We start from the raw sequence: 26,533 nt of genomic DNA on the forward strand, positions 1-26,533 counted from the left end.
TATATTCAGATTTCTATGGATATATTCTTATACAGAAATATTTGTAATTGCTAATGAAAGTACAGGAAATCTTTGCTTACTGCTTTACATAGGATCATGTAAGGTATATTAGCCATCTCCCAGGTGTTAGAAAGAGATCCTTTTCTATTCCTCTAAATAGCAAGATATTTTGCTCCAGATCTTTTAAAAGCATGGCAAACCTACCATTCCCTTGCAAAACTGTCTCTTCTGGCTTGTCACTCTTGGAAGCTGTACTTCAGGGATTAGATGTTATCGTCTGTATGAACTGTGAACTGATGCACCTGACCTGATACATTTTGGCTTCTCAGAAGGTGGATATTATACATGTAGTGATCCTGGTGGAATCAGTTTAGTACACAGACGTGAGAACCCAAACCCACCTTCTCATGTCAAGATCTGAACATAGGAAGCAGCCTTATACTGAGTCAGACCATTGGTTTATCTAGCTCAGTATTGTCTACATAGACTGGCAGCGGCTTCTCCAAGGTTTCAGGCAGGAGTCTCTCTCAGCCCTATCTTGGAGAAGCCAAGGAGGGAACGTGGAACCTTCTGCATGCAAGCATGCAGGTGGTCTTCCTACAGCGGAACCATATCTTCCAGTGCTCACACAAGTTGTCGCCCATTCAAATGCAAACCAGGGTAGACCCTGATTAGCAAAGGGGATAATTCATGCTTGCTACCACAAGACCAGCTCTCCTTCCATATTGTTGTCTTTGGCAGACATATTGCTCACTTCATGGTCCCAGTGTTTTCTGAATGTATTTACTTTGGGTATATGTACGAGTTTAGTAATGAGTGACAGGAACTTATAAACCTATGCATTTTGATCTGTAGTCTGCATGAGATTCAGCTCTCTGGTGTGCCTGGGGGTTGGTTAGGACTCAGCTGCTTGCAGAGGTATCGGGCAAGAGGGACACATGAGTGCTGCCCAGTGGGGGAAAATTATGGATTGGGCCTCTAGATGATAAAAATATAATTTACAATTCCTTCTGGTTCTTCAGTATTTTGTGCGTTTTTGGTCGGACTACTGCTTTTGTGAAGATCATAGTTTTGATAGTCATTTTGCTGTTTACAGACTATGATTTTATAGCTTCTCTGTCCTCATGCCATTTAACCTTCAGCGTCCTATTTTGTGAGGTATGCTAATCTGTCTTCATTTCATTGTCTTACATTTTTATTTTTGTTTCTGCTATGCTTTCAGTCATTATCTCACTCTGCCTTGGTCCCAACACACTCAGTCCATTGACTACCATCATAGAGATGCCAGGTATCTGTTTTCCTGTGTGACTCTGTGTGTATAAATGCATGTCCCTGCTTGAGCTTTTGTTTTTGCTTCATACTACTCAAATGACTTATTAATCATAGGAATGTTTGGAGGAAACAATTAGGAGATTACTTGATATTGCGTTTAAAAATCTTTAAAACTTTCTTTTTGTCTGTCAATGTAATGCATACTGTTTATGATAGCAGTTGCTTCCCTGCTTACGTATTACATATTTTATACGTAATAAAGCAATTGATTATCAAGATTTCTGTATGAATTTCCAAATGTTAGATCCTGCTCATTGGTAATTCTAGAAACAGATATATGGATAATTTATTCTGATGTAATTTTCCCACCAGTATGTATTCATACTATATCTCCAATCTGAATAACACTACTTGTTTGCAGATGAAACTTCTTTTCCCTACTGTGGGAGCATAAGGCTGCTATGGGTAGGGAAAGCAGTTTAGAGATGGGATAGCTTAATGACAAAGTGTGAGCTATGAGCCAGGAAGTCCCTGGTTTGAATCTCAGCTATGAAAGCTCACTTGTTAGCTTTATATGAGCCTCTGTCTCTGTCCTAGCATTCCTGTATGCAGTAAGGGGATAATAATATTGACCGAGTTGTAAGGGTGACTGAGATAATGAATTTAAAAGTATTTGGGAAAGGGCTATACAAATGTTATGCATTATTATTGATGTTCAGAACCCGGCATGTGAGGTGAGTGCTTCTGAACTGCATGTGCAGAGTCTAACAGGTGTTTCTCACTATCACCCCGTAATGATAATTAGAGGCAGAGAAGTATTCCAGTCTAAGGCTATGCAGTTCTTTTCTGCAACAGGTAACCAGCACTGATAGCACTATTACATCTTGGGAGGGGTTTTCCAGTGCAGTACCAGGTGTTCACGGGGTTTCTTAAAAACTGCATTTGTATCTTTCAGAAATGGGGCCATTATGTGAGTGGGCAGTGTTACATCAGAATCAACACTTAGAATGGGTTTGGATGTTATTAGAGAAGTCTCACCAGTGGAATACACAGTTATCCCTGCATTTGGGATAACCAAATGTTTTCTGAGGTGGTGCATCTTGTAATATTCAAAGGGGAAGGTGTGCAGGGGAACATTCAGGACTAGTTCACTTTCCTGTGTAAAGACTCCCTTTTGCTGTTACCAGGGAAAGTAATCCAAATCACTTATGCATTTGGCTGACACCACCTCAGAAAACATCTGTAGGTTCTCTAAGGGTCAAAGCAGATGTGGCCTTAATCACATCATTTTTCTTCACACTTTTGTTTTTTCTTTCTTTCATAAATTGCAGGTGTGGAGTGGCATCAATCAGGATTGGGACTATTGCCTGGGGAAAAGAGTAATGATTTGCCCTGGACCATAGTCTCAATGAAAACCACTGCCTCAAACCTGCTGGGGATGCCATTGACAGCTTCCCTTACAAGGAACAATAGCAGCTTTGTGAGGTGGGGGTGGTGGATTATTTTTGCTACCATAGCATAGGAACAAAGGGTTTAAAAAAAACCCCAGTGCCCTGTGCAGCTGCTATTTGTGAAATAAAAACAAAACACCAGAACTACATAAGCAAATTACCTGATTAAAGCCACATCTAGTTTGCTTTGAGACTCACTTAAGCTTAAGTTTTTAGAATCCAAAAGCATGATACTTCTTTAATTCTCACTTTGAGAATAACTCACAGTGGCCATAATTCAAAATGTGTGCATTAACATGCTCTATATTCAGCAACAGTTCTGAGGTTGCCAAAGGTTTTCTGATTTCATTCATTTTTATTTGCTTCTTAGACTAATGTTTACCTTTGTGTCTGAAAGGTACTCATTTGTGGTGTTTGTTCTCACTTTAGCTTCATGTCCATCCTTTATGTTTTGGCAGCAAGGATTACTCAATGTACCCTATCTTTTGTGAAGATGCAATCAGATTACTTCGATCCCGTACGATGTGCCGTACCTATTCTGAGGGTGCTTACTATGAATTTGAGAGGTATAATTGGTGTGGAGTGTTTATCTAGTCTCCCCCATCAGACATAAGCAAACAGTACTCCCCTGCTGTTCAGAGAACAGCTATTTTATATTTAAATGGTACACTGACACTCAGTACTATAGTCTGTTATATTATGTTGACAGATATACTGTTGAAAGCATAGTTATAGCTTTATTTTAAAATTCAAGTAAACTAAATGTTTATGGGGAGTAGCCATGTGTAATCATTTTGTTCAGTAGCACCATTTATTAATTACTTACATATACATATTGAAATACTTTCAACTGTTGTCTGCACACCAACTTTTTAAATTCTACTGAAGTGGCAAGTCTACCAGAAAATTTATTAAAAACAAAACTATTCCAATTTAACATATTGACATTTCCATCTATTGTTTAAAAATATCCTGGCACAATTGGTTTAGGAATTAAACAGTAATATACATAAATGTGTTGTTTAGGATCAATAAGCAAGCTATTATTTGAAATAAAGTTTCAGTGAGATGTGATATTTCTAATAGAGTAACTTGAAGTACAGATGCATTGTTGTCATTATCTCATATTATATATTTTCCCCATGTTATGTCAAATACATATATACAAAATAAAAGTAAATTAGGGCTCAATCCATCCAGACTAAGCACTTAAGTCTCATTGATTTCAGTGTGAAAGTTAAGCATATACTGTAGTTAAATATCGTGCAAAACAACCCTATGCATGTTTACTTAGAGTTCAGTGGGTCTTCCTGCCATGTAAATGTGCATTGAATTGCAGCCTAAGTGCTTATCTTTGGTTGGGTCTTGCTGTTACTTTGATATTATTGCTCATGATCAAAAGAAGGACTTGTGTATATCCATCAGGAATCTTAGCATATTTTCCTCAAACAGCCTTACACCACATCGCAATGCAAATTGCTTTTGAAATTCTCACAATTTTTTTTAAACAGCTTGTATTGCAGCAAGGGATGTTTTGTGTTAGGCAAGAAAACAAGGCATGCTTAGTTCCGTACTTCTGCAATAAAGGCCACTTTAGGAATAGGTTTGCAGGTGATCTTGATAGTTCCTGTGTTAAACTGTTTTTTATGGTATTATGGTCTCATCTTAATATTCATTTGTTTCTTCTACTTTTAATTTTAATAGAATTTCCCCCTTATCTTTGCTTTTTGTTTCTTTTTAATGAGGCATTTTTGGGGACATTCCCCCCACCCACCCACACACACAGGTGAGGCCCACCATTGACTGGGCAAAGTCATTCTGCATAGATTACATTGCTAGAAAATTCAAGAAATGATATACAGGAGGCCCTCTAATATTGTAGGGAAAATCACAATAGAAATGCTCAACCTAACCCCCCAAATGGGCTTAGGTTCCTTAGCTAAACAATCCACTCTTGCAGCAAGAATGGATAAAGCAGCCTCTGTAGTGAGGTTGAAAGAAACAGTGCAAGCGGCAAGTGTGGATGAAGCAGCCTGTGCCTCTCACACCCCTTCCTTAAATCTCCATGCATGCCAGCTGAGAAGTGGAGAGAGTGGCTATTTAGACTGCATACCAATGTAGTTAGGGGAGTAGAAAACCTAAACTACCCTCCATGATAACTAAGTTGGTATACAGGAAAGTGGCCTGTGAATGGGTGAAACCACTATTCAAGGGCCATCTCTATATGCCATAGAATCTTTTAGTAATGTGTTTGCAAAAGGGAAGTAAAAGGATAATTTGAAATTTGTAGGATTTCAACTTCAAACATTATTCATTTTCTTGTATAATAACCTTGTTTGGTAAATCTGAATCTGAATTTGAAGAATATTTATTTATTTATTTATTTATTTATTTATTTATTTATTTCAAACATTTAATATACCGCCCACTCCAAAGACTCTGGGCGGTGCACAAAAACATGCAAACAAGGCAACATTAAAAATTATATTCTAAATTAAAAACTAAAGTAACTAACAAAAAACATATAAAGTAAACTACAGGGCAAAAGCCTGGTGAAAAAGAAAAGTCTTCAATAGAGATTTGAAGATCAGTAAGTAAGGGGCTAGACAAATCTGAATGGGAAGAGAGTTCCAAAAAAATGGGGCAGCAACCAGAAAAGCCCTTTCGCAGGTCCTAGAGCATCGAACCTCTCAGAAATCAGGGACTGACAAAAGGGTCTGAGATGATCTAACCGGACAGGATGTAACTGGGTGGGAGAGGCAAGTCAGACAGGCGCCAAGCCCCGCAAGGCTTTGAAGGACCTTAAATTGAACTCGGAAGCGAATGGGTAACCAGTGCAGCAACTGCAGGAGAGGTGTTACTCTGTCATATTTTCTGGCACAAATGACTATGTGAGCTGCTGCATTCTGGACCCATTGTAGCTTCCCGATCGTCTTCAAAGGTAACCCTAGATAGAGAGCGTTACGATCTGCTTCTCTTGGGCATGATGTCATTTTGGAATTATTTATTTGATTATTTAGTGTTAAATCTGTTGAGAACAGTGACATTTAAAATATGATTATATTCAGAATTTCTTCTTTAAAATACCCCCCACCCCATTATCCAAAATTTTCATCAAGCATATTCCAATGTAAAAAGTAGTTCATTCAGCTAATTTCAATGACAGGATTGTTCAGGGGCGTAACTACCATTAGGCAAGGGGAGGCAGCTGCCTGGGGGCCCCCACGCCTCAAGGCCCCCCCCCAGAGGCAAGTCACATGTGAAGTGAGTGTGTGTGTATCAGCGAGGGGCCCATTTTAAAATTTTGTCTCTGGGTCCACTCCAGCCTCGTTACACCCCTGGGATTGTTCATGCAAAATCTGCTATCTGTAAGTAACTGAGAAATATGATCATCAAAATTGCTTCTAAAACTTTTGTTTAAAATTAAATTTTCACCAAGCATAATCTCGTGTAAAAAGCAGTGCGTTAAAATAGTTTCAGTGGCAAAATTGGGTATGCAAAAATTTGGTATCTGTAGCTCATTGAAAAGTATGGCTTTATTTCGCTTAAGCAAACCAACAAATAAACACTTCTATCTTATCTATTCTGACACCAATCATGAGTATGCCTTTAAAGGAACTGAGTGTCCCCGTCCCACCCCCCCAGCCGCATGAATTCATTTGGAACCTATCATAGAGGTAGGAATGGAACCACCGTAAAATAGTGCCACCCAATCCCAACTCCCTCAGGTGACCCAGAAGGATACCATAGTTGATGGTATTGAAATCCACTGGGAATTCCAAAAGGAACAGCAGAATCACACTCCTTCTCTTGACAGCCAATTGGAGATCATCCATCAGGCCGAACAAGGCAGTCTCAACCCCATAGCCCGCTCAAAAGTCAGTTTGAAATGGGTCTAGATAATCTGTATCATCCAAAACTGTCTGGAGCTGAGAGGATGATTGGAAATGGGTCTGTAACTGTAACTAGCTAACTCTAAAGGATCTAATTCATGTTTCTCCAAACAAGAGCGAATTAGAGCCTCCTTAAGACAAGGAGGAATCCTGCCTTTCCTCAAAAAAAGTTTTATAATATTTACCAGGCTCTCTCTGATAATACAGTTCCCAGATGAAATAAGCCAAGTTGGGCAAGGGTCAAGAGAACAGGTTGTAGGGCGTACAGTGTGAAAGCCGTTTGTCCACATCCTCAGGAGTCATAAACTGGAAGTGATCCATTATAATCCTATAAGAGGAGTTGCTGGACACCTCTACTGTAGACTGCAGAAACTGTGGAATCCAGTTCAGCCCAAACACAAGAGATTGTATCCGCAAAAAATAATTGAAGATGTCACAACAAGTGACAAGGTTACAAGTTCAAATTCAAGGGGCAGGGATCATATACTAGCCCCCTCACAAGCCTAGACAACTCCGCTGGACATTAATGAGTCGAAAAGAACTGCTTCTTTGGATCGAGAACAGCTTCTTTGGATCTAAAAAAGGACATTGTAGAACTGGAAAAGGTGCAGAAGAGGGCAACCAAGATGATCAGGGGCCTAGAACACCTTCCTTATGAGGCAAGGCTACAACACCTGGGGCTATTTAGTTTAGAAAAATGACAACTTTGGGGAGACATGATAGAGGTCTATAAAATCATGTATGGTGTGGAGAAAGTGGATAGAGAAAAATTCTTCTCCCTCTCACATAACACTAGAAACAGGGGTCATCCCATGAAATTGATTGCCAGGAAATCTAGGACCAACAAACGGAAGTACTTTTTCACACAATGCATAATCAACTTGTGGAGTTCTCTGCCATGAGATGTGGTGACAGCCAACAACCTGCATGGCTTTAAGAGGGATTTTGATAACTTCACGGAGGAGAGGTCTATCAACCGCTACTAGTTGGAGGGCTATAGGCCACCTCCAGCCTCAAAGGCAGGATGCCTCTGAGTACCAGTTGCAAGAGAGTAACAGCAGAAGAGAGGGCATGCCCTCAATTTCTGCCTGTGGCTTCCAGAGGCATCTGGTGGGCCACTGTGTGAAACAGGATGCTGGACTAGATGGGCCTTGGGCCTGATCCAGCAGGGCTGTTCTTATGTTCTTTGCCACCCACATTGCCAGAGCATAGATCTTCAAATGTGCTCTGTGAGCAAATCTCTCTTGGATTTCCATCAAGTCTTCCTCCATTTGTGCTCTAGTAGTTAGTCTACATCACTGCTTCAGTGAGTTTTGTGGCATAACCATAACAGGACCTCAGTGCAGAAAATGGAAACAAAGTTGCTTAGTCAGATGGACTTCCCCTTTACCTAAAATGTACCACACTGCCCAGGGTGGCCAGAGAATCCAGCTTTAAAATTGTCCTGTGGAAAAAGCACTGGCAGTTTCAGCGAAGCTGTCTCTGAAGACCTCGGTTAAATCCCCACTATTGAGCATCTTTGCATGTGGAGTCACATGTGAAAGCACTCAACAGTGGCTCATTGTCCCTCAGACAAATATCCTAATATTTAAAAATGGACAGTCAAAGAGATAATATATCCATACTGGGAGTGGCTTTGAATAACACTAACAAAACCCCAAGAAGAAAGTAGTTTTGAAGGCTGTGCCAGTCTCAGCTCCAGCATAATAAACCCCCTATCAGATCAAAGAGAGATGTGATGCCCCAGCAAAGAAAATGCCTCATACCAGTAAGTCTTTCACCAAGAAGCTGTCTAAGAAGAAGACTACTAAAGCTATGTCATGTCAAGAGGAACAAATAGCTGTACTGGAAAGTTCCAGGTGATAATGGACATGATTTGGACCTTCTCCTCACATAAAAATTTCAAATGGAAGAGGCTCAGAATCTGATGCTGACATCCTTCCCTCCCTCTCAGAAGGGAAGGGGAAGAAGAGTTTTGCTAGGAAGACCGAGTCCTATCCAGGCAAACTTCTCCCTAATGACAACGGGATCCTAAAGATGACTTGAATATTTTCAAGACTGCGCCTGCTTTGCAAACTAGAATGTTTTGGTGCATAATCACTGGCAGGCATATGTCAGGGAATGGGAATCTTCCTCTTTAGTTGCATAGTCCACTGTATCTGGATTATTGGGATCATGTTTCAACACAAACTTTCATTCCAAGTCCTCCAGTGTAAATCTCCATTTACACTAGAGATTGAGATCATGTTGCCTGGGCCTATGATGCATATAGAAGCTTCCCATATGCCATTGGGGAATGAGTGTATTAGTCTAGCAATAACCGAAGAATCTGTGAGACCTAACATTGCAGAATCAAAGGCGCTGACTAAGGAACCATCCTCCAAACAACTCAAGAATGATAGCTGAGATCCCATGAAAATCCCAAAACCTCTTTTGACACATTCCTCAGATGAGTCAAAGAAATGTATCTATTCTCTTCAATCATTGGCTATGACAGAGCACCACCACATAGTGTGAATGATGTTAAATGTAAGAACATAAGAGCCTTGCTGGATCAAGCTCAAGGCCTATCTAGTCCAGCACCCTGTTTCAAAAATGGCTCACTAGATGCCTCTGGGAAGACTACAACCAGGAGATGGACATGCCCCTCTCTTACCATTGCTCTGGTATTTGTAGATATTCTGCATCTGAATCTGGAGGTAGCCTATAGCCATCAACACTAGTAGCCACTGATAAACCTGCCCCCCACGAATTTCTCTAAGCCTCTTTTAAAGCCATCCAAGCTGGTGGTCATCACCACATCCCATGGCAGGTAATTCCATAGATTAATTATGAGATGTGTGAAAAAGTACTTCCTTTTGCTGATCCTAACTTTCCTGGAAATCAGTTTTATGGGATGACCCTGGTTCCAGTGTTGTGTGTGAGAGGGACAAGAACATTCCCCATTCCACTCTCTACACACCTTGCATAATTTTATAAACATCTATTTTGTTTTATAAACATCTATTTATAAACACTTAGTCACCTTTTTTCTAAGCTCATAAGGAAGGTGTTCTAGACTCCTGACCATCTTGGTTGGCCTCTTCTGCAGCTTTTCCAGTTCTACAACACCCTTTTTGAGATGCAGTGACCAGAACTGTGTACGGTATTCCAAACATGACCACACCATAGATATTTATAATGGCATTATAATATTAGCCATTTTATTTTCAATCCCCTTCCTAATGAATTCTAGCATGGAATTTGCCTTTTTTTTTTTTTTTTTGGTAGCTGCTGCACCTTTAGTCAACATTTTCAATGAGTTGTCCATCACAATCCCAAGATCCTAGTCACTCACAGACAACTCAGACCCCATCAGTGTATATGTGCATTTGTGATTTATTTATTTGTATGTTTGCTTGTTTATTTGCCTGAATATACATCACTTTGCACTTACACTGAACTGCATATGCCATTTTATTGCCCACTCACCCAGTTTGGAGAGATTCTTTTGGAGCTCCTCACAATAACTAAATAGTTTAGTGTCATCTGCAATTTGGCCACCTTACTGCTTACTCTAGTTTCTAGATCATTTATCTAGATCTAGATAAATGGTCCCAATACAGTACACTACTGGTCCCAAAACAGATCCCTGTGGGACCCCACTTATATCACTCCAATGTGACAATTGTCCATTTATTCCTAACTTCTGTTTCCTATCTTTCAACCAGTTACTACTCCATCAGTGAACCTGTCCCCTAATCTCTTGACTGCTATTTTTTTTAAAGAATCTTTGATGAGAGGTTTTGTCAAAAGCTTTTTGAAAGTCCAAGTATACGATAAGCCTCTTAGCGTGATCCTCTAAACTTGGGTTAGAGGCAAATAATCCAGGGTTGCATGCTCATATGAACCGAAGCAAATCCTCCAAGCCCTGGTAGCCCAAAGAGAAACAGATGGCTGCTCCAGATGTAGCTAAGAAAAAGAAGCCAAATGAATCTGGCTCTTCCATCCATCCAATGGCCAGCATCTCCTACACTTGCTGCCTCTCATCCACTTTTACCGCAAGAGGAAATTATTAGCTTCCTGGAGGGCTCCTATGGCTACTCACCTCAAGAGTATTACAGACAGTCTCAATCCATCTCTCAAATCCGAGGACAATCAATGTCTCGGTCCCATTCCCAAGCTTGAGGATGAAGCTGGAGTGGAAGAAGCTATAGGAGCCGTTCATGTTCATTAACACATAGCGATCGATCCTGTGCTTCTACATTGCCTCAGACAGCTGCAACACAGCGCCAGCAGCGCCTATCTCCATCTGTGGTGCCTCCTGCCTCCCAGGCATTGTTAGCGTTGCCAAGCCCTGTTTCTCCTCTGCCTGTAACTGCATCTGCTCCTTCTCAGGAGGCACCCTGTTCTACGGATTCAAACTTGCCTATGCAACAATTCGAGATAGAGCAGCAATCACCCACTGAAGCGGAATCTGATGATTCTGAAATTAGTACACACTCCTCTACTATGAATGGTATTACTGAACCAAAACCAGAATCACCTTCTGAGGACACAAACACACTCAGAACATGCCCTACATATGGTGACTTCATTAGGACTACAAATGAAGCAGCAGACACAGCAGGGTGGAAGACCCAATATTTTGTCTGATTGACATGGATGCAAATTCTCCAGTAGATCTTCCAGTGTTGAAACTTCTGCTAGATATCACATGGTCTTTCTGGTAGAAACCACCCCCCTACCAACCTCCAAATGCTTGGAATCTTTTTACCATGTTCAACTGGAGGATTGCACCTTCTTGCAAAAGCAACTGGAGGGTTGCATCTCCTTGCCCGATGCCCATTGTTGTGGAGGCTGCACAATCCTGTTCCAAACTGTCAACTTTTGTCAACTTGGATTAACAAGGAAGGGAGGAAACTGGACTCCATTTGATGATGTCTGTGCTCAACTTTTGCTCTGCAGCTGAAAGTGGCTAATTATCAAGCATGCATGGGCCGATATAACCATTTCTTAATGGCTTGGGCCCTGGATATCTAAAGGACTGCCTGCTTCCAATGGTTTCTGCCTGCCCAACAAGATTGTCAGGACGGGCCCCAGATTCTGGAATGCTTCATCAAACATTCGCTCTGTGACAACTGTGGCTGCTTTTAAAAAACAAAGACTTTTTTTTTTTTTTTTGCTCAGGCTTTTACTTCCTAGAGGCTCCAGGTTTCTCAGCTTTCTTGCATTTGTTTCTTTTCAATTGTTCCTTGGCATTTTATAGTTTTAACTAGCCGACCCCACACAGAGCATCTGTGTGCTCCTTGGGGCTGGTGGTTACCTCTCCCTCCCTTCTGCCCCAGTCTCTGCTTCCGGGCCCAGCCACCTCTCTTCCCCACTGCCACTTCTGCCCCTCCCTGCTTTCTTTCCCCCCTCCTGGGCCTTGCCTCCATGGCTGGGCCGGTCCCGCCACCTCTGGCCTCCACAGCCAGGCCGTCGCCGTGGAAACCAATCCTCCTGGGTGTGCCTCAGCCAATCAGGCACGTCCGCCGCCCAGCCAATCAGCTGGGCTCTGGGACGCAAATTCCAAGGCACACCCAGGAGAATTAATATAATAGATGTTTGATCTATAAAGGTTTATAAAGGTTGATCTATAAAGGTTTTTAATGTAACTTTTATGTAATGTTAATTGTATTTTAACTTTTGTAAACAGCCTTGAGATCCATTATGAAAAAGACAGTATAAAATTGAACAATAAATAAATAATCCCCCCCCCCCGGAGAAATTGGGTGCCTATCTCAACCTCCTTATGTTAGTAGGAAGGAAGTTTTCATTTAGTGAAGCAGCAACTACATTCTTCCTGTCACCAGGCTGACTGCGCAGCGCACACTATGGCGACCTCAGTTGCCTTACACCAACATGCCTGGCTCAGGTCTTCTGGCTTGAAGCCTGAGCATAGGACTCAAACTGAAGACCTACCCTTTGACGTGGAAGGCCTGTTTGAAACCCAAACCGATAAGACAATGATACACATCCATACATTAAGAAATAGCACACTCTCCATGAGCATTATTTCCACCCAATCTAAACCATTCATGCCCTTAAATGCCCTTTTGGAGAAGGACACTATAGAACCAGTACACCACCACTTTCCAGGCACTTTTTTATCCCAGTACTTTGTGGTCCCAAAGTCAGACGGGGGTCTCCACCCAATACTCTATCTCAGTGCCCTCCAACAAATTCATCAAGTACAGATGATTCAGGATGCTAATCATCAATGACATCACTCAGCTCCTGACATCAGAAGGAACTTGGTTCACATCAATAGACTTGAAGGATGCTTATTATCATGTGACCATCAGTCCACAGCACCATAAGTACCTACGCTTTCACATTGGCTCCCAGCAGTACCAATTCAAGGCACTCCCTTTCGGCCTCTCCTCTGCCCCATGAGTATTTACGAAGTGCATGGCAGTAGCCATCGCCTTCCTTCACTAGTGTAACATCCAGGTATTCCCCATCTTGGATGACTGGCTCCTAGTAGCAGAATCACCAGAAACTCTAACCAACAATATTTATACTCTACGCCTTCTCAAGGAACTCTGTCTTCAGATTTACATGAAGGAGTCAAATTTGACTCCCACCAGTGTGATTCCTTCATAGAGATCGTATTCAACTCTGTTGTATACAAAATATATCTGCCAAGAGAGTGAGTCCATAATCTCTCTTCTCTGGCACATCACATACTAGCTCACCTGAGCCATACTGCCAGGACACTTCAAAGACTGTTGGGCCTTATGGCCTTGACCACGGTCATCCTCTGTCACGCACAGCTATGAATGCATTGATTCAGTGCTAGTTCCTGGAACATTTTGGTCCACCCCTGGATCCGCAGTTGAAACACTTGGTCATGCCCAGTGTTGTTCGTGACTCCCTCCAATGATGGACGTGTTGACACAGTCTCAAACGGAGCACATCATTCATCGCCTACCTCCTGCAGAAAACGATATTGGCAGATGCATCGGAATCAGGTTGGGGAGCCCATTGCTCCAGATTTCAGCTGAGTGGGCATTGGTCCCCCACCAGGCATCACATAAATTATCTTGACCTGCTGGTAGTCTTGAAGGCTCTCAGATGTTTTCTTGTACACATTTGAGGCTACCATGTGCAGATACAAATGGACAACACCACTATGAAGTCATACATAAACTGGCAGGGTGCGATGGGTTCACGGTCCCTTCTAGCTTTAACTCTGACCCCTGGGAGATATTTTCACTCTGATTTCACTTGGCGATATTGCATCACTTAGAACTGTCCAGGGTTAGAGAAATTCTGTGGTGGACGTTTTCAGTTGCTGGACCATCATTTCCCACGAGTGGCAAGGGAACACAGGTTACCAGCACAAGGTGTTTTACAACTGGGGTCTCCCAGAAATCAATCTTTTCGCCTTGGAGGATGTCAATGCGACATGTATTGCTTGAGAGCAGGGAGTAATATCGCACTCCCTGGGGATGCCTTCACTCATGATTGAAGTACCCACCATGTACATTTTTGCTCCAATCCCACTTATCCCTTGGGTACTTCAAAAGATTTGAAGGGAGAAAGTGTGAGTGATCCTCATTGCTTGTGTTGGGCAAGGAGACTCTGGTTCTCACTACTTCACTCACTAGCATCGGAAGGTTGGGACCACTTACCTCTATCTCTCCACTACTTCCTGTTTAGAATGGATCAATCCTCCACCCAGACATACAGTCTCTGTGTCTCATGGCGTGGTCCAATCCCAAATCCAGAACTCTTGACTGTTTTGCAGGTGACCAGGAAACCTGCAACACAACAAGTGTATGGTCTCAAGTGGAAGTGATTTGCATTTTTGTTTTTTGTTTTGCAGCCAACATATTCAAGACCCAAAATCTCCTTCCACGACTTTAATGCTCCTACATCTGACAAAGTCAGGCATGTCTATTTACTCCCTCTGAGTCCATATGGTGGCCATCACATCAGTACTGTCCATCTCCAAAGGACAATCCAGAAATCCTCCCATAAAGCAATTTTTAAAAGCCATGGTCCATACTTACGTGGACAATCCTCCACTCACCCCCTCATGGGACTTGCCCAATCGGTCCCTCATGGGATTTGCCCAAGTTCCCCTTGTGGGACTTGCCTCATGGGACAAGCCTCTAGTAACGCCTGGTACTTACCCAACTGATGCACAAACCTTTCAAGCCCATGGTGACTTGTGATCTCAGCCATCTTTCTTAGAAGACAATCTTCTTAGTAGCCATCACATCAGCCAGGTGGGTCAATGAGTTGGGGGCACTCAGAGCAGACCCACCTTTTCTAGTTTTCCACAAGAACGACCAGGTTCAGCTCTGTCCCAGCATTGCCTTCTTGCCGAGGGTAGTCTCCTCTTTTCATAGGACTTAGGATGTTATACTTCCAGTGTTTTCCCTGAACCCCTTGAGCCCAGCCGAATTGGCACTACACACCTTGGACATCTGATGGGCATTGGCCTTTTATGTGCAGCGACCTAGCAGAAGGATAAAAACCTCTTTGTCAACTATGGCTGTAACACAATGGGAACCTGTCCATTTTCTCAAGCATTATCCTGATTGATAGTGAACATGTTTACTCTAGCTTATCAATTAGCGGGCAAATCCATGCAGCAACCACTGCTTGCTTATTTCACAAGGACAATGTTGACTTCAACAGCCTTGGGCAGGAATCTTCCTCTGTCAGTCATCTGCCAAGCAGCCACATAGGTTTGTCCCACCTTGTTCATCCAGCACTATGAATTGGATGTTAGAGCATTCCAGGATGCAGTGTTTGACCAGACAGTACTTCAATCAATCTTCCAGTGACTGCCTTCCCTCTGCCAGGTGGGTGCGACTCAACTTGCAATGCACAAGTTGATGCGCAAGGTGTGATTGACAGAGGACACGCCGAAGAACAACAGGTTGTTTACCTATAACTGAGGTTCTTCTAGTGGTTATTTGTCAATTCACACACACACACATCCTCCCCGCTGCAGTCTCTTGTAGATCAGCGGACACTCAAACTCAGGGAAGACGGACACTGTGCCACAGATGGGGCAGAACTCCCACCAGAAAGCAGGAATAAAGAGTTTTGGAAGGTTCTCAAATGAGCTTCCACACAGGCATGAAACCCATCGGTGTGAATCGACACATGACCTCTAGAAGAACCTCAAGTTATAGCTAAACAACCTGATGTTCTTCAATCTTCTCTATAGGAAGCTTAGTTCACGCAAGTCTGGAGCTGGTGGCTCTGCAAGTTGTAAAGGGCCTAATCATGCTTAAGTAGGAACCGATGGACAAATAGAGATAATTAAATTGGAAAATGCCTCTTTTTTTCTGAGTCTAGTTCAAATTTTGCTCAACTTGACAGCTCCTGTCACCTTTGCTGCCCCTCCTACTACCCTCAGTGCTCCTGCTACTTGTCAGCAGCTCTCTGGGCTTCTTGGAAGCAGGAAAGACTCTGTTTCTGTCTGCAGACAAGAATGGGGCCATTTCCGCTTCTGAAAGGCCCTGAGAGCGCTGGCAAGCGGCAGTGAAGGAGCCCCAGTGAGGTCGGATTCGCTTTCTTAAAGAGTTACTTCACAAGATTCTCCCTGTTGTGCAGTCATTGCCTAATGAAGGTTCCCATTTGAATGTTCAGTTTATGACAAATCAATTTTAGCTGTTAGTTACCTGTTCTTTGGCTAGCTAGTCAAGAGGAAAAGAAAGAATGGCTTTTGTTCCAAAAACATTAGCAGTTTCTCTGATTTGATTTGATCTGCACATGCACAGATCCCATTTGTGTGACTGTACAGTCATTCAAAGAACAGTAGTAACAGGAAAGTGCAATTTTGTTGTTCATGTACAACATATTGGCTGACATTCTCACTAAATTACTCAGCCAAAGTCCCATTGAAATTAATAGGACAAGTTAGTCATGACAAGCTTGTCCTATACATTTCAATGGAATGTCTGTTGAGTAATTTGATCAGGATGTCAATCATGATTATGAAAAATGCAGGGCTTGGTATGTTAGGACAGGTTGGAATGTCCAATAAAATGAGAAGAGTAATGCTCATAAATTTAATATTATTATGTAGACTTAAAAAAATTATATTCCGTTTTGATTCTCTTTTTCTTTTAACAGGGCACAATCTAGCAAAAATTTGGTGTGCCTGTTATCCTATTCATTCATTCATTCATTCAATTTTTATACCGACCGCCCTTCCAAAATTGGCTCAGGGAGGTTTACAAATAAAACAAAGACAGTTATAATCAATCAACAATGAAAATATAAAATACCATTAAACAATTAAACAATTAAACATTTAAGAAACCCATAAGATAAAAATTAGATAAAACCATGTTAAAAACACATTAAAATTTAAAAATCGAATCTCAGTTGAAGGCCTGGGAAAACAAGTACATCTTCAGGGTCCTTCTAAAAGCAAACAGAGAAGGAGATGCTCTTATTTCAGCACAGAGCGGGCTGCAATCAGTCTGGTTTGTTTACTTGATCTATTGCAATCAGTCTGGCTTGTGCACTTTATTTCCTTTGATTTAATGAAACTTCTGGTGGAACAACTAATTGTCATGAACATGGAGCTGCTGCTATAAACAGCAGCTGCCTATTGAAATTCCCCTTCCTTTTCCGGAACATCTAGTTCTCCTGTGTGGCCTGTTTGTAGTCCCACATATGGGAAGTGCACATGATTAGGCCAATTTGCAGAAACTTCCATTGGAGTGAGAGATACTCCTTTTCATCTCCTTGACTGCATCTTTTGGCACTAAGTAGTTCAGTTGGCATACCTATGCAGTTCCTTTTCCACTGCTGTGCAGTGAGATGTCTTTCCTTTTTCTCTTCTAAACTGAAGTGTAGAAAACCTCATTCTTCCTTTATTATTTCATTCTTCAATGCAGATTTTGTTTCCCCATGTCTGTGTGTAGAATCCATTCATTTGATGAACTGGCGTTTGTTTGTTTGTTTGTTTATTATTATTTATTTATTGGATTTTTATACTTCCCTTCCAAAATGGCTTAGGGTGGTTTACAATTAAAACAAAACCATTAAAATCAGTTAACAACTAAAACAAAAATTATAAAACAGTATAAAACAATTAACAATTAAAACATCATAAAACAGCAATTAAACAATCACAACAATAAAAAAAACCCCTGAAAACCAGGTTACAACATTAACACCAATTACAACTATTTAAAAACCCTGGAAGGCAGGCCAAACAGATAGGTTTTAAGGGCTTTCTTGAAGGCCAGTAAAGACTTCAAACTGTGGATTTCTGCCGGGAGTGCATTCCACAGCTCAGGAGCAGCTACAGAGAAGGCCCACCTCTGAGTCGCTACCAGACGAACCGGTGGTAACTGGAGATGGACCTCCTCAGATGACCTTAATGTGTGGCGGGGATCATGCAGAAGAAGGCACTCTCTAAGATAACTCGGACCTAAGCACTCACAGGGCATTTTTAATGTGTGAAGAGCATGAGGATTAGGTAATGTAGTCCAAGGCATTCTGGATGTCCTTGCCACCACTGTGTCTTTGGGCCTTAGATCTGACAGAAGAGATCTGGTACCACTGAGAGATGCAATGTGGAATAGTAACCGATTCAGATTGTAATATGAAAAAGTTTAAACATACCTTGGATCCTGTTGTGGAGGAGATCATGGTGCTGGATAAGTTTCAGATCATGAATGAGAACAAAACTCACTTCACCTCACCTTACCTCTAGGAATTGGTTCGAGAACAAGAGTCTTGAAATTGAAATCATACCCTCAGTATTGGAAGAGGGAATAGAACAGGGAAGAAGGAATAATAAATAGCTTTCACACAAGTGTCTTCTTATTGCCCCAACCCAAATGATATTGCATGCCTATCTTTAAGAATGAGTACCTACCACTCCATCCTGAAAACTTCAAGGTTGACTACTCATAGTCAGTGGAATACCCAGCCCAAACCACGGACATCTGTGCCCTCCAATTGGCACACATCATATGAACTGTAACCACTGTCAGCATCTTTGACTTAACCCCATGGCATTGTTGGCACTTGACAGCAGACTTGCAGATTCTAGCGATGTTCAACAGTGGGTTGGATAAATGGGTTCTTGTAGTTACGTGCATAGATTATGCAATAGAATTTTGATCACTGCTTCCCTCTCCCTGACCACCCAGGACTAAGCTGGTCTCATCACTAACAGCTAAGAAACTGAACAGGTGAGATGCTCACCCAGCTGTTCAGCAGAGGGACTTGGCACCAATAGACTTTAGCTAAATAGACAGGAAGTAAAGCCTCACTCCTCAAAAGCTTTAGAAATATTTCAAATTGACCTGCACATGTACAGATCATGTATGTGTACTGTACAGAGAACCACTCTGTGTTCAACTTGTGCTATGTCCCGATGTTATTTTGATGTGTGTTTCCCTGCCCCTGCTCCACATGAAAAGCTGTCACTAGGGCTGGGTGGGAAATGTACATCAAATCTATCATAACATAGGATAATTTGAACTAGATGCAATGAAGGGGGAGGGGGAAATTGCTGTTTTCATCAGAAGCCCCATTTTCTTTGCATTCTGTAGCTTCACTCTTAGGAATGTTTGATGTTTGCTGAACTGCAATGTACGGCACCAAAAAGGAGATCAACATTACATAACAATCATTATCTTCTGTGATAAAGCACAAATAACCATACAGCACCTAAGGCAATTCTAAAATGTCTGAAATATCTGCTATTTTTTTCATGTTCAGGAGGAGTAGGAAGGAGGGAAGAGTGCCTAATACATATTTTGATGACACTGATATTTCCCCTACTCCTGAAAGGTATTTTGATTTATATAGTAGATATAGATAAGACTTTGTATTATAACATCTTGCAAGCTTTAGAATTTTGAAATAGCTAAGATTCATGATATTTGGATTTTGTGTGCTCTCCATGCAGTATGTTGATACAATATGTTTCAATGGCTTGATCTAATAGTGTGCATTTAGCACTGAGTGCAGTACTTGGTGCAGTACTTTTGGTGCAGTACTTTTTAAGATATTTGTTGAGAAAATGTGTTCAGTGGAGACAGGAAAGAAAACCAAAAATGTAGACAAGTTCTCACAAATAAAAATGCCTCAGGTTTCTGAGTTTTTTAGGTAATCGTTAGTTAGCATAGCCTCAAAGAATCATCTTATTCTTTTATGGATGACTAGACATGTTGCAAATATATCTGTTTCTACAGTCATAATTGTTTTAGGTTGAGCACATGCCAGTTGCATGACTAGCATATTTCAGGACTGGTGGAAACCATCAGTAATTTATGATTGATGGAGATTGGCAGAGTGTGGGAGGAGAATCCCATTTTTCCCTTGTCCTTTCCCTACCATCCACCTTGTATCTGTATGTCCCAACAATTCTGCAGACTGAGTGAGTTGGTGGCAAAAAGTGCCACCAAAAATAATGCCCATTCTCCATCTTTGCTTCTAAGAAGAAAGCAAGGAGTGGAATGGGGTTTCATAAGGCTGTTTGTGGGGGCCAGCTTCCCATTCAGTGAAGTACTGATGACCAGTTGGCTGTTCTCAGTACATGCAGCTTTAGGCCCTCTACAAGTTATGGAGGCCTTGTTTAAGCAGGGATGGGGAGAAAGGCAGGTGTCAAGCTCTTGGCAGCCTTCCAATTTAGCATACCTGATCTTTCTGTGCAGCAATACCTTATTTTGATTTTTGGGAGTTTCCAATTAGAAATAGGGCACATTCTCATTATGAGGAAGGAGAATAGGTAATCATTTTTGCAAGCCTAGAGGGTCTTTACCATCAATAAATGTGCCAGGCTGCCTCCCACCCAATAGCATTCACAACTGTATGTTTCTTTCCCTATCGTTACATAGATTATCCTGTGTCTAGACTTTTGGCTGATTATAATAGTATCATTATTGTTTGTTATTCATTTATCATTATTATTATTACTATTACAACAAAATATTGATTTCATTTAAAGATTGTATATTTCAGATTATGGTGTCATTTCAGATTTGATAAATACATATGCACATGACCAAACTCCCTGGTGGCTAGGGAGGGCTGGAGGGAAGGCAGGAGTATACCTGTCTTCCCCCACATGAGCATAGTGCCTATAGTGCTCTGTTGCATTGCCCACCCACGTGATCGGCGCGGTGGCACTTACTACATTTGGGATCTGGAGCAGGAAGTCCTCCAGTATTCCATATTGTATTGCATGGGAAGCTGAGAGTAATGCTGCAACTCCCGGCTTCCTGGACACTGTTCAAGCAGCACTCTGTGCTATTTAGGAAGCCTAGCTTCTGAGAGCTGCAACTCACAGCCCCGATTGCACACATGATTGGGGTTGCTACAATAAGATGGGGCTTTCCCCCTTTAACCTGGGTTAAAGGGTGTGTTAAATTCCAGGGTAGCCCTGTTCTGGAGCCGGGGGTGGGAACGGGTCCTGAGGCTCCACACGAGCCTTGCTTCTCAGGATTTCCAGCTCCTGCTCTGCTGCATCTGGTTGTGTGAATGACCTTAATAGGTTTTAGAGCAGGGCTGCTCAACTTTGGCCTTACTGGAGATGTTGAGCTAAAGCTCCCATAATCCCTGGTTATTGGCTACAGGGACTATGGGAATTGTAGTACAAAAACAACTGGATGGCTGAAGTTGAGCAGCCATGTTTTACAGTAGACACAAAGCATTGCAAATACCCATAAAACTCTGATTTTTTCATGTGATTCCAACTATGTGTATCACATAGGTACCTACAGCAGATAAGCAGGATAGGCCATGACTTCGTCCAACATGTACACAAACACATTTGGTGTCTGTAGAGTATAAGATGGCTTTCAGCATTGCAGAGCTGAAATGCCAGTGATACAGATAGTGGCCATATGCAAATGTTTGATTGGAATGATTATTCAGTCGCACATATTTTAACTGGTCTGTGTGGTCCTTGTGAATATATTTCATAAATACACAACTCCTGTCAAAAATGATGTGACATGGAGGGGGAGAAATCCTATGGACAGAATGTTAAAAAGACAATAGCTTAAATTTGCAGACAGTGATTGAATACACTGAATTTTAAAGAGGGAAATACATATACAGTATGTCTATTCTCTAAAGGAGTCAAATTATCCAGATACAATTTTCAAATTCACTGGAAGTGACATGTGGAAAATGTTGGAAATAGTTGCCAAATTAGTAAAAGGAAAAATATGGTTCATGAAAAATGTTTTTATTAAATTAGCGTCATTTTTATAATCTGTTTTTATTTTAACTGCATTGTAAAGGTATTACAATGGTGCAAGTTCATGGGCAGATCATGTAGTCAATGGTTCAGCTGAAAACTACGGGTAAGTAATGAGTGTAGTGTTACAATTCTATTATTAAACACATATACTCATAATTTAAATGTAGTGTGATTTTATTATATTGATGAACTTTATACTTAATAGCACTTACAGCACTTGAGCCCCTGGTGGCGCAGTGGTAAAATTGCCGCCTTGTAACCAGAAGGTTACAAGTTCGATCCTGACCAGGGGCTCAAGGTTGACTCAGCCTTCCATCCTTCCGAGGTCGGTAAAATGAGAACCCAGAATGTTGGGGGCAATATGCTAAATCATTGTAAACCGCTTAGAGAGCTCCGGCTATAGAGCGGTATATAAATGTAAGTGCTATTGCTATTGCTATACTTAATAGGAAGAAATAATCCTTCATTTCTAATGTATTTATTCAATAAATTATAGACTACCCTTCAGTACAAAACTTCATGGGCACTAACCCTTAAGGGGCTGGATTTTAGTACAAAGTTTTCAACACACACACCCTGCTCCAGTCATGCTTATAGTTAAATCACCCATTTGTGTGACTGTATATAGATTGTTCTCAAAGAACAATAATTACACTTAATCAAAGTAATTTTCATCTTTGTGGGTCACAATAACAGTCAGTCACACTTATAAGTGGTGTCCTATACAATATGTGTGTTTCTGAGCTTTTTTGGGGGGGGGGAGTAAAATGGTATACATTTTATTAATCCAATATTACTCACAGTGACATCTTGACTAACAAGTGGGCATCGCGCAAGAAGAGACTGCAGGGGTGCACCAGGGAGCCTTCATGCAATTCCCCCAATCCTCCTGTGCACACTGTTGCGCAAGAGCCATTAGAGTTCAGAACATTCCCTGTGCTCTGGAAGATTGGAAACATGTTATTAACCCTCTGTTGTGTGTGTCTAGATCTCACAGAGTGCTTCCAGAGCATGGGCAGCACTCTGAGCCATAAATGCCTATGCTCACACAGTGGGGCTGGGGATCCTAGTACATTCCTACAGTTCCTTCATATGCATGTGCTTTATTAAAATGTCAGCCATTGAGGTGTAGGGACTAGGGAACATTTGTATGAATCTTCGTATATTTAATTGGAAAGTGTTTTGTATATGACACAGTTTGGAGGCAGGTAAACTGAAGCAGCATAGAAGAAGTTCTTGAAGTGAAGCTGTGTCAATTTTCAGTTATATGTATTCATTGTACTGGCAGCTGCAATTAAATCTACCAGCAGAAAAAGTCTTGGGCATGTTCTGATATGCAACAAGCCCTTCCGCTCAGTGTGAGCAGTATTCTTATATTGAGTTATGAATGATAAAGAGTCTCCAGTTGCCTCAGTTTCTATTTATAGCATGAAATATTGTAGTAGTTATATCATACACCTTTTAGTAAAATGTCCTCCATTTATTATTCAATTAGTTACAGTTGCTGCAATTATATTCTTGGAACCAATTCAAACTTTGTACACCTGTATATAGTCCAGAAAATCTCAAATGGCAGTCAATTTCTATTCTTCATCAGATAAAGAAATAGGATAAGGAAGCTTGCAGGTCCACTGTAGCAGATAACTGTTCCATAGAAGATGATTCTGTTCCATAGAAGAATCAGCTGAGAATTGTTTAGAAGGCAGTGAAGGATGAAAGACTTAACAGAACCTTTTGGATTTTATTTTGGAAAATGGATTTGTCACACATATATATTGCTTGGGGACAGGAATGTGGAATGAGCACTATATTTCGCCCAGTGAGTTTCATTTCACACATCCTTAGATACTGTGCAAGGCATTTAGTGGTGCTAGCATCATTCTGGATACTATGAGATTTTTGATTTCTTTTTCTTGGCATTGGTCCAAATAACTTCCTTTGCAAAGATTATAATGCAAATCGTAATCTTAAAACACATATTCAAGATTCCTAGAAAGGAAATCTGAGGTCATTCAACCACTATGTAACTGCTGGTTTTTTTCTTTTAAATAACCATTCCATCACTAAAACAATTTCAGTCAGTCTAATTCTTGTATTGTAGCCTTGCAGAGCATTAAGATACCACAAACCAGGAGGTACAGAACTGAATAACAAACCATGTCATTACAAAGAGGAATATTTCATAGAGAACCAGAATTGATTCATGATACGATACAACGGATATACTGCTTTTCAACAAAAGTTCCCAAAGTGGTTTACATAGAAAAATAAAAATAAAGATAGATCCCTGTCTGCAAAGAGCTCACAATCTAAAAAGAAACATAAGACAGCCACCAGCAACAGCCACTGGAGGGATGCTATACTGGGGCTGGATAGGGCCAGTTTCTCTCCCTCTGCTCAATAAAGAGAATCACCACTTTTAAAGGCTGCCTCTTTGCCCAGCTAGCAGGGGATGGCGAGTATTCCTCCCTGTCACCATTGACTTGGAAGGGTGTGGAGAACAGCATTGGAGAAGGGGACATTGGAGTGTCAACATAACTCTTCCATAACAAATGTCCCAGAAGATATTTCCTTCACTAGTGCTATATTACAGTTTCTTTGGATAATTGACCTTGTGGGCATCCAGGTGCATGCCATGGTATATGCAAGGCCATTTTTTGCCTTACGTGTTGTAAGGACATTAAATGTTCCTGGAATTTTGCCTAGATATTTGCCCTAGTCACATATTTGAAGTCAAGGCAGCATATATGGGGTTCTCGGGCAGTCACTTGCCTAGGCAGTGACAAGATCTTAATCAGTTGACTTAAGCAAGATATGACTATCTTGCCCCCAAGCCTGCCCTGGCATCTGTACAGTGCCTGACATTATGATTAAGAAAGCACATGTGCTTTAAGCCCCTGCAGGCACTCCTCCTCTCCTCCTCTCTTAGTTCCTCTAGCATGCACTCCGTTGCAGAAGAGGGATTAGAATTTGGAGTGCTCCCTGTGCTCCAGAACTTCTCAGCAAGTATAAGGAGTTAATGAGCTGCTCATTTTGTAGGAACTCATTGCTCTTTTTACTGTATCATTACTTATCTATGTCCCAGTTCTTGTAGCATTGCTCCATCATATCTATTATTATATGCTCAGGTGGCACACTGTGGAGAGGTACAGCTGAGGAGGATAACTGTGTCACTGAATTGTCATAGCAGATGATCTATTGATATGATCTACCTGACTGGAGTAGATGGGCTTGCCTTCCACCATCTGTATTGGATGCCTTCTGTTACAGATGAGAGAAATTAACTACTCTTGAAAATCCTGCATACTATATAGCATATAGCATAATATTAGCATACTAATTTGTACAGAAACAGTCCAAAGGTGGCATACCTTTTCTTCCTAGGATATAGAAAGTCAGAGGTTCTTGCCTTGGATAGGAGAGGTTTTTGTGGATGGGATTAATTGGTTTTATCCTCATTTCCCTTTTTCCCCCCTTTTCTTTCTTTCTTTCTTTCTTTTTTTTTGATAGTTTGTTGTGCCATTACTGAAGATTTATACCAATTTTCAGAAAAAAAGCTAGCAATATAAGAAATGTTTATAAGTACATGTTGAAATAATTGTTAAAACTAATCTAAAAACACTTCAGGTAATGTTCAAGATTTCTAAAATTTAACCATACATTTCTTTCTGCCTACATAATTGGATTTTTGGATTTTAAGAGGCTTCATGTTGGGTTTTTCATTTTATAAGAAAAAAACATGGGAAAATATTTCATGCAATATATTTGAAACTGAACTTGTATAAACAGGTAACGTGCATCCCTGCTGTTTATTTGGAGGAAGAATTGGTTACAAATGTCTTTAATCATTTGTAACTATTGGGTACACTGGGTTACATCCATTGCAAGCACATGCCAATAAAAATGAGATCCTCTGCATAGATGCAGCTTTATATAACATATATTGAGCTTGCCATACAATCATATCTTCTTTCTATATTATCTCTCTTGTGGCCTTTTAAAATGAAAATGAATGAAAGTTTCATATTTGAAATAGAGTATTCCTTTGCTTATATTAGATTTGTGACAATCTATTTATATGTTAATGTATACACTTAGATATTTAGAGCATACTATAATTACTTCACTAAATTATCTTATAATGAAATCTATTCAATGGCTGCTTATTTTATTCTTTACAAATTCTTCTGTTTATATCTGAACACTTGGTATTTTAATTTGATTAACAAATAGAAATCAGTTGTTTGTAGCAGTGGTTACTGATGCTGTGCTAACAAAGGATCTTGTGTCTGTGACCAAACAGCAAAGTTCCCATAGCTAGTAGAAGAATAGCTTGTCCAAGGATTGAAATTCAACAACCCTCCACAGATACTGACAGGTATTCTCAGTAGACAGTAACTGGCCTATACCGGTAGTTACAATTGTGGCTGCTAGTTTGTTTGTATGCCTCTTGCAGCATCTTTAGAAGCAGAGGAGACCGTATGGTTGTTAAAATGCAAATAATTCTGCTAATTTTTCATGTTTTCCTTTCGTTGTTGCTGAGATACATTCATTGCTTTTGATGTTGCAGTTAGTGGCGGTTTTTTTTAACCTGACTGCTGCTTTCATTTTAGAGGTATCATGCACAGTAAATCAAATAACATGCATGATAAAGCAGATAACACTTGTTTTTAGAAGCAATGAATTGTCTG

General features: G+C 40.9%; 1 protein-coding gene across 48 annotated transcripts in view; it reads left to right on the forward strand.

Annotated features, from left to right (window-relative positions):
* RIMS2 (regulating synaptic membrane exocytosis 2) overlaps nucleotides 1–26,533 on the forward strand; it is a 741,645-nt gene that overhangs the window by 498,039 nt on the left and 217,073 nt on the right. For 46 of the 48 annotated variants that reach the window (XM_053313368.1, XM_053313376.1, XM_053313396.1 and 43 more), the window contains 5 exons: nucleotides 1,223–1,288; nucleotides 3,182–3,289; nucleotides 19,352–19,423; nucleotides 21,883–21,945; nucleotides 26,146–26,220. In XM_053313368.1, the coding sequence (XP_053169343.1) occupies nucleotides 1,223–1,288; nucleotides 3,182–3,289; nucleotides 19,352–19,423; nucleotides 21,883–21,945; nucleotides 26,146–26,220 (384 nt within the window). The remainder of the gene's footprint in view (nucleotides 1–1,222; nucleotides 1,289–3,181; nucleotides 3,290–19,351; nucleotides 19,424–21,882; nucleotides 21,946–26,145; nucleotides 26,221–26,533) is intronic. The other 2 variants (XM_053313360.1, XM_053313356.1) reach the window with 2 other exon arrangements.

This window comes from Hemicordylus capensis, chromosome 4 (genome assembly GCF_027244095.1).
Source record: "Hemicordylus capensis ecotype Gifberg chromosome 4, rHemCap1.1.pri, whole genome shotgun sequence".
NCBI lineage: Eukaryota > Metazoa > Chordata > Lepidosauria > Squamata > Cordylidae > Hemicordylus > Hemicordylus capensis.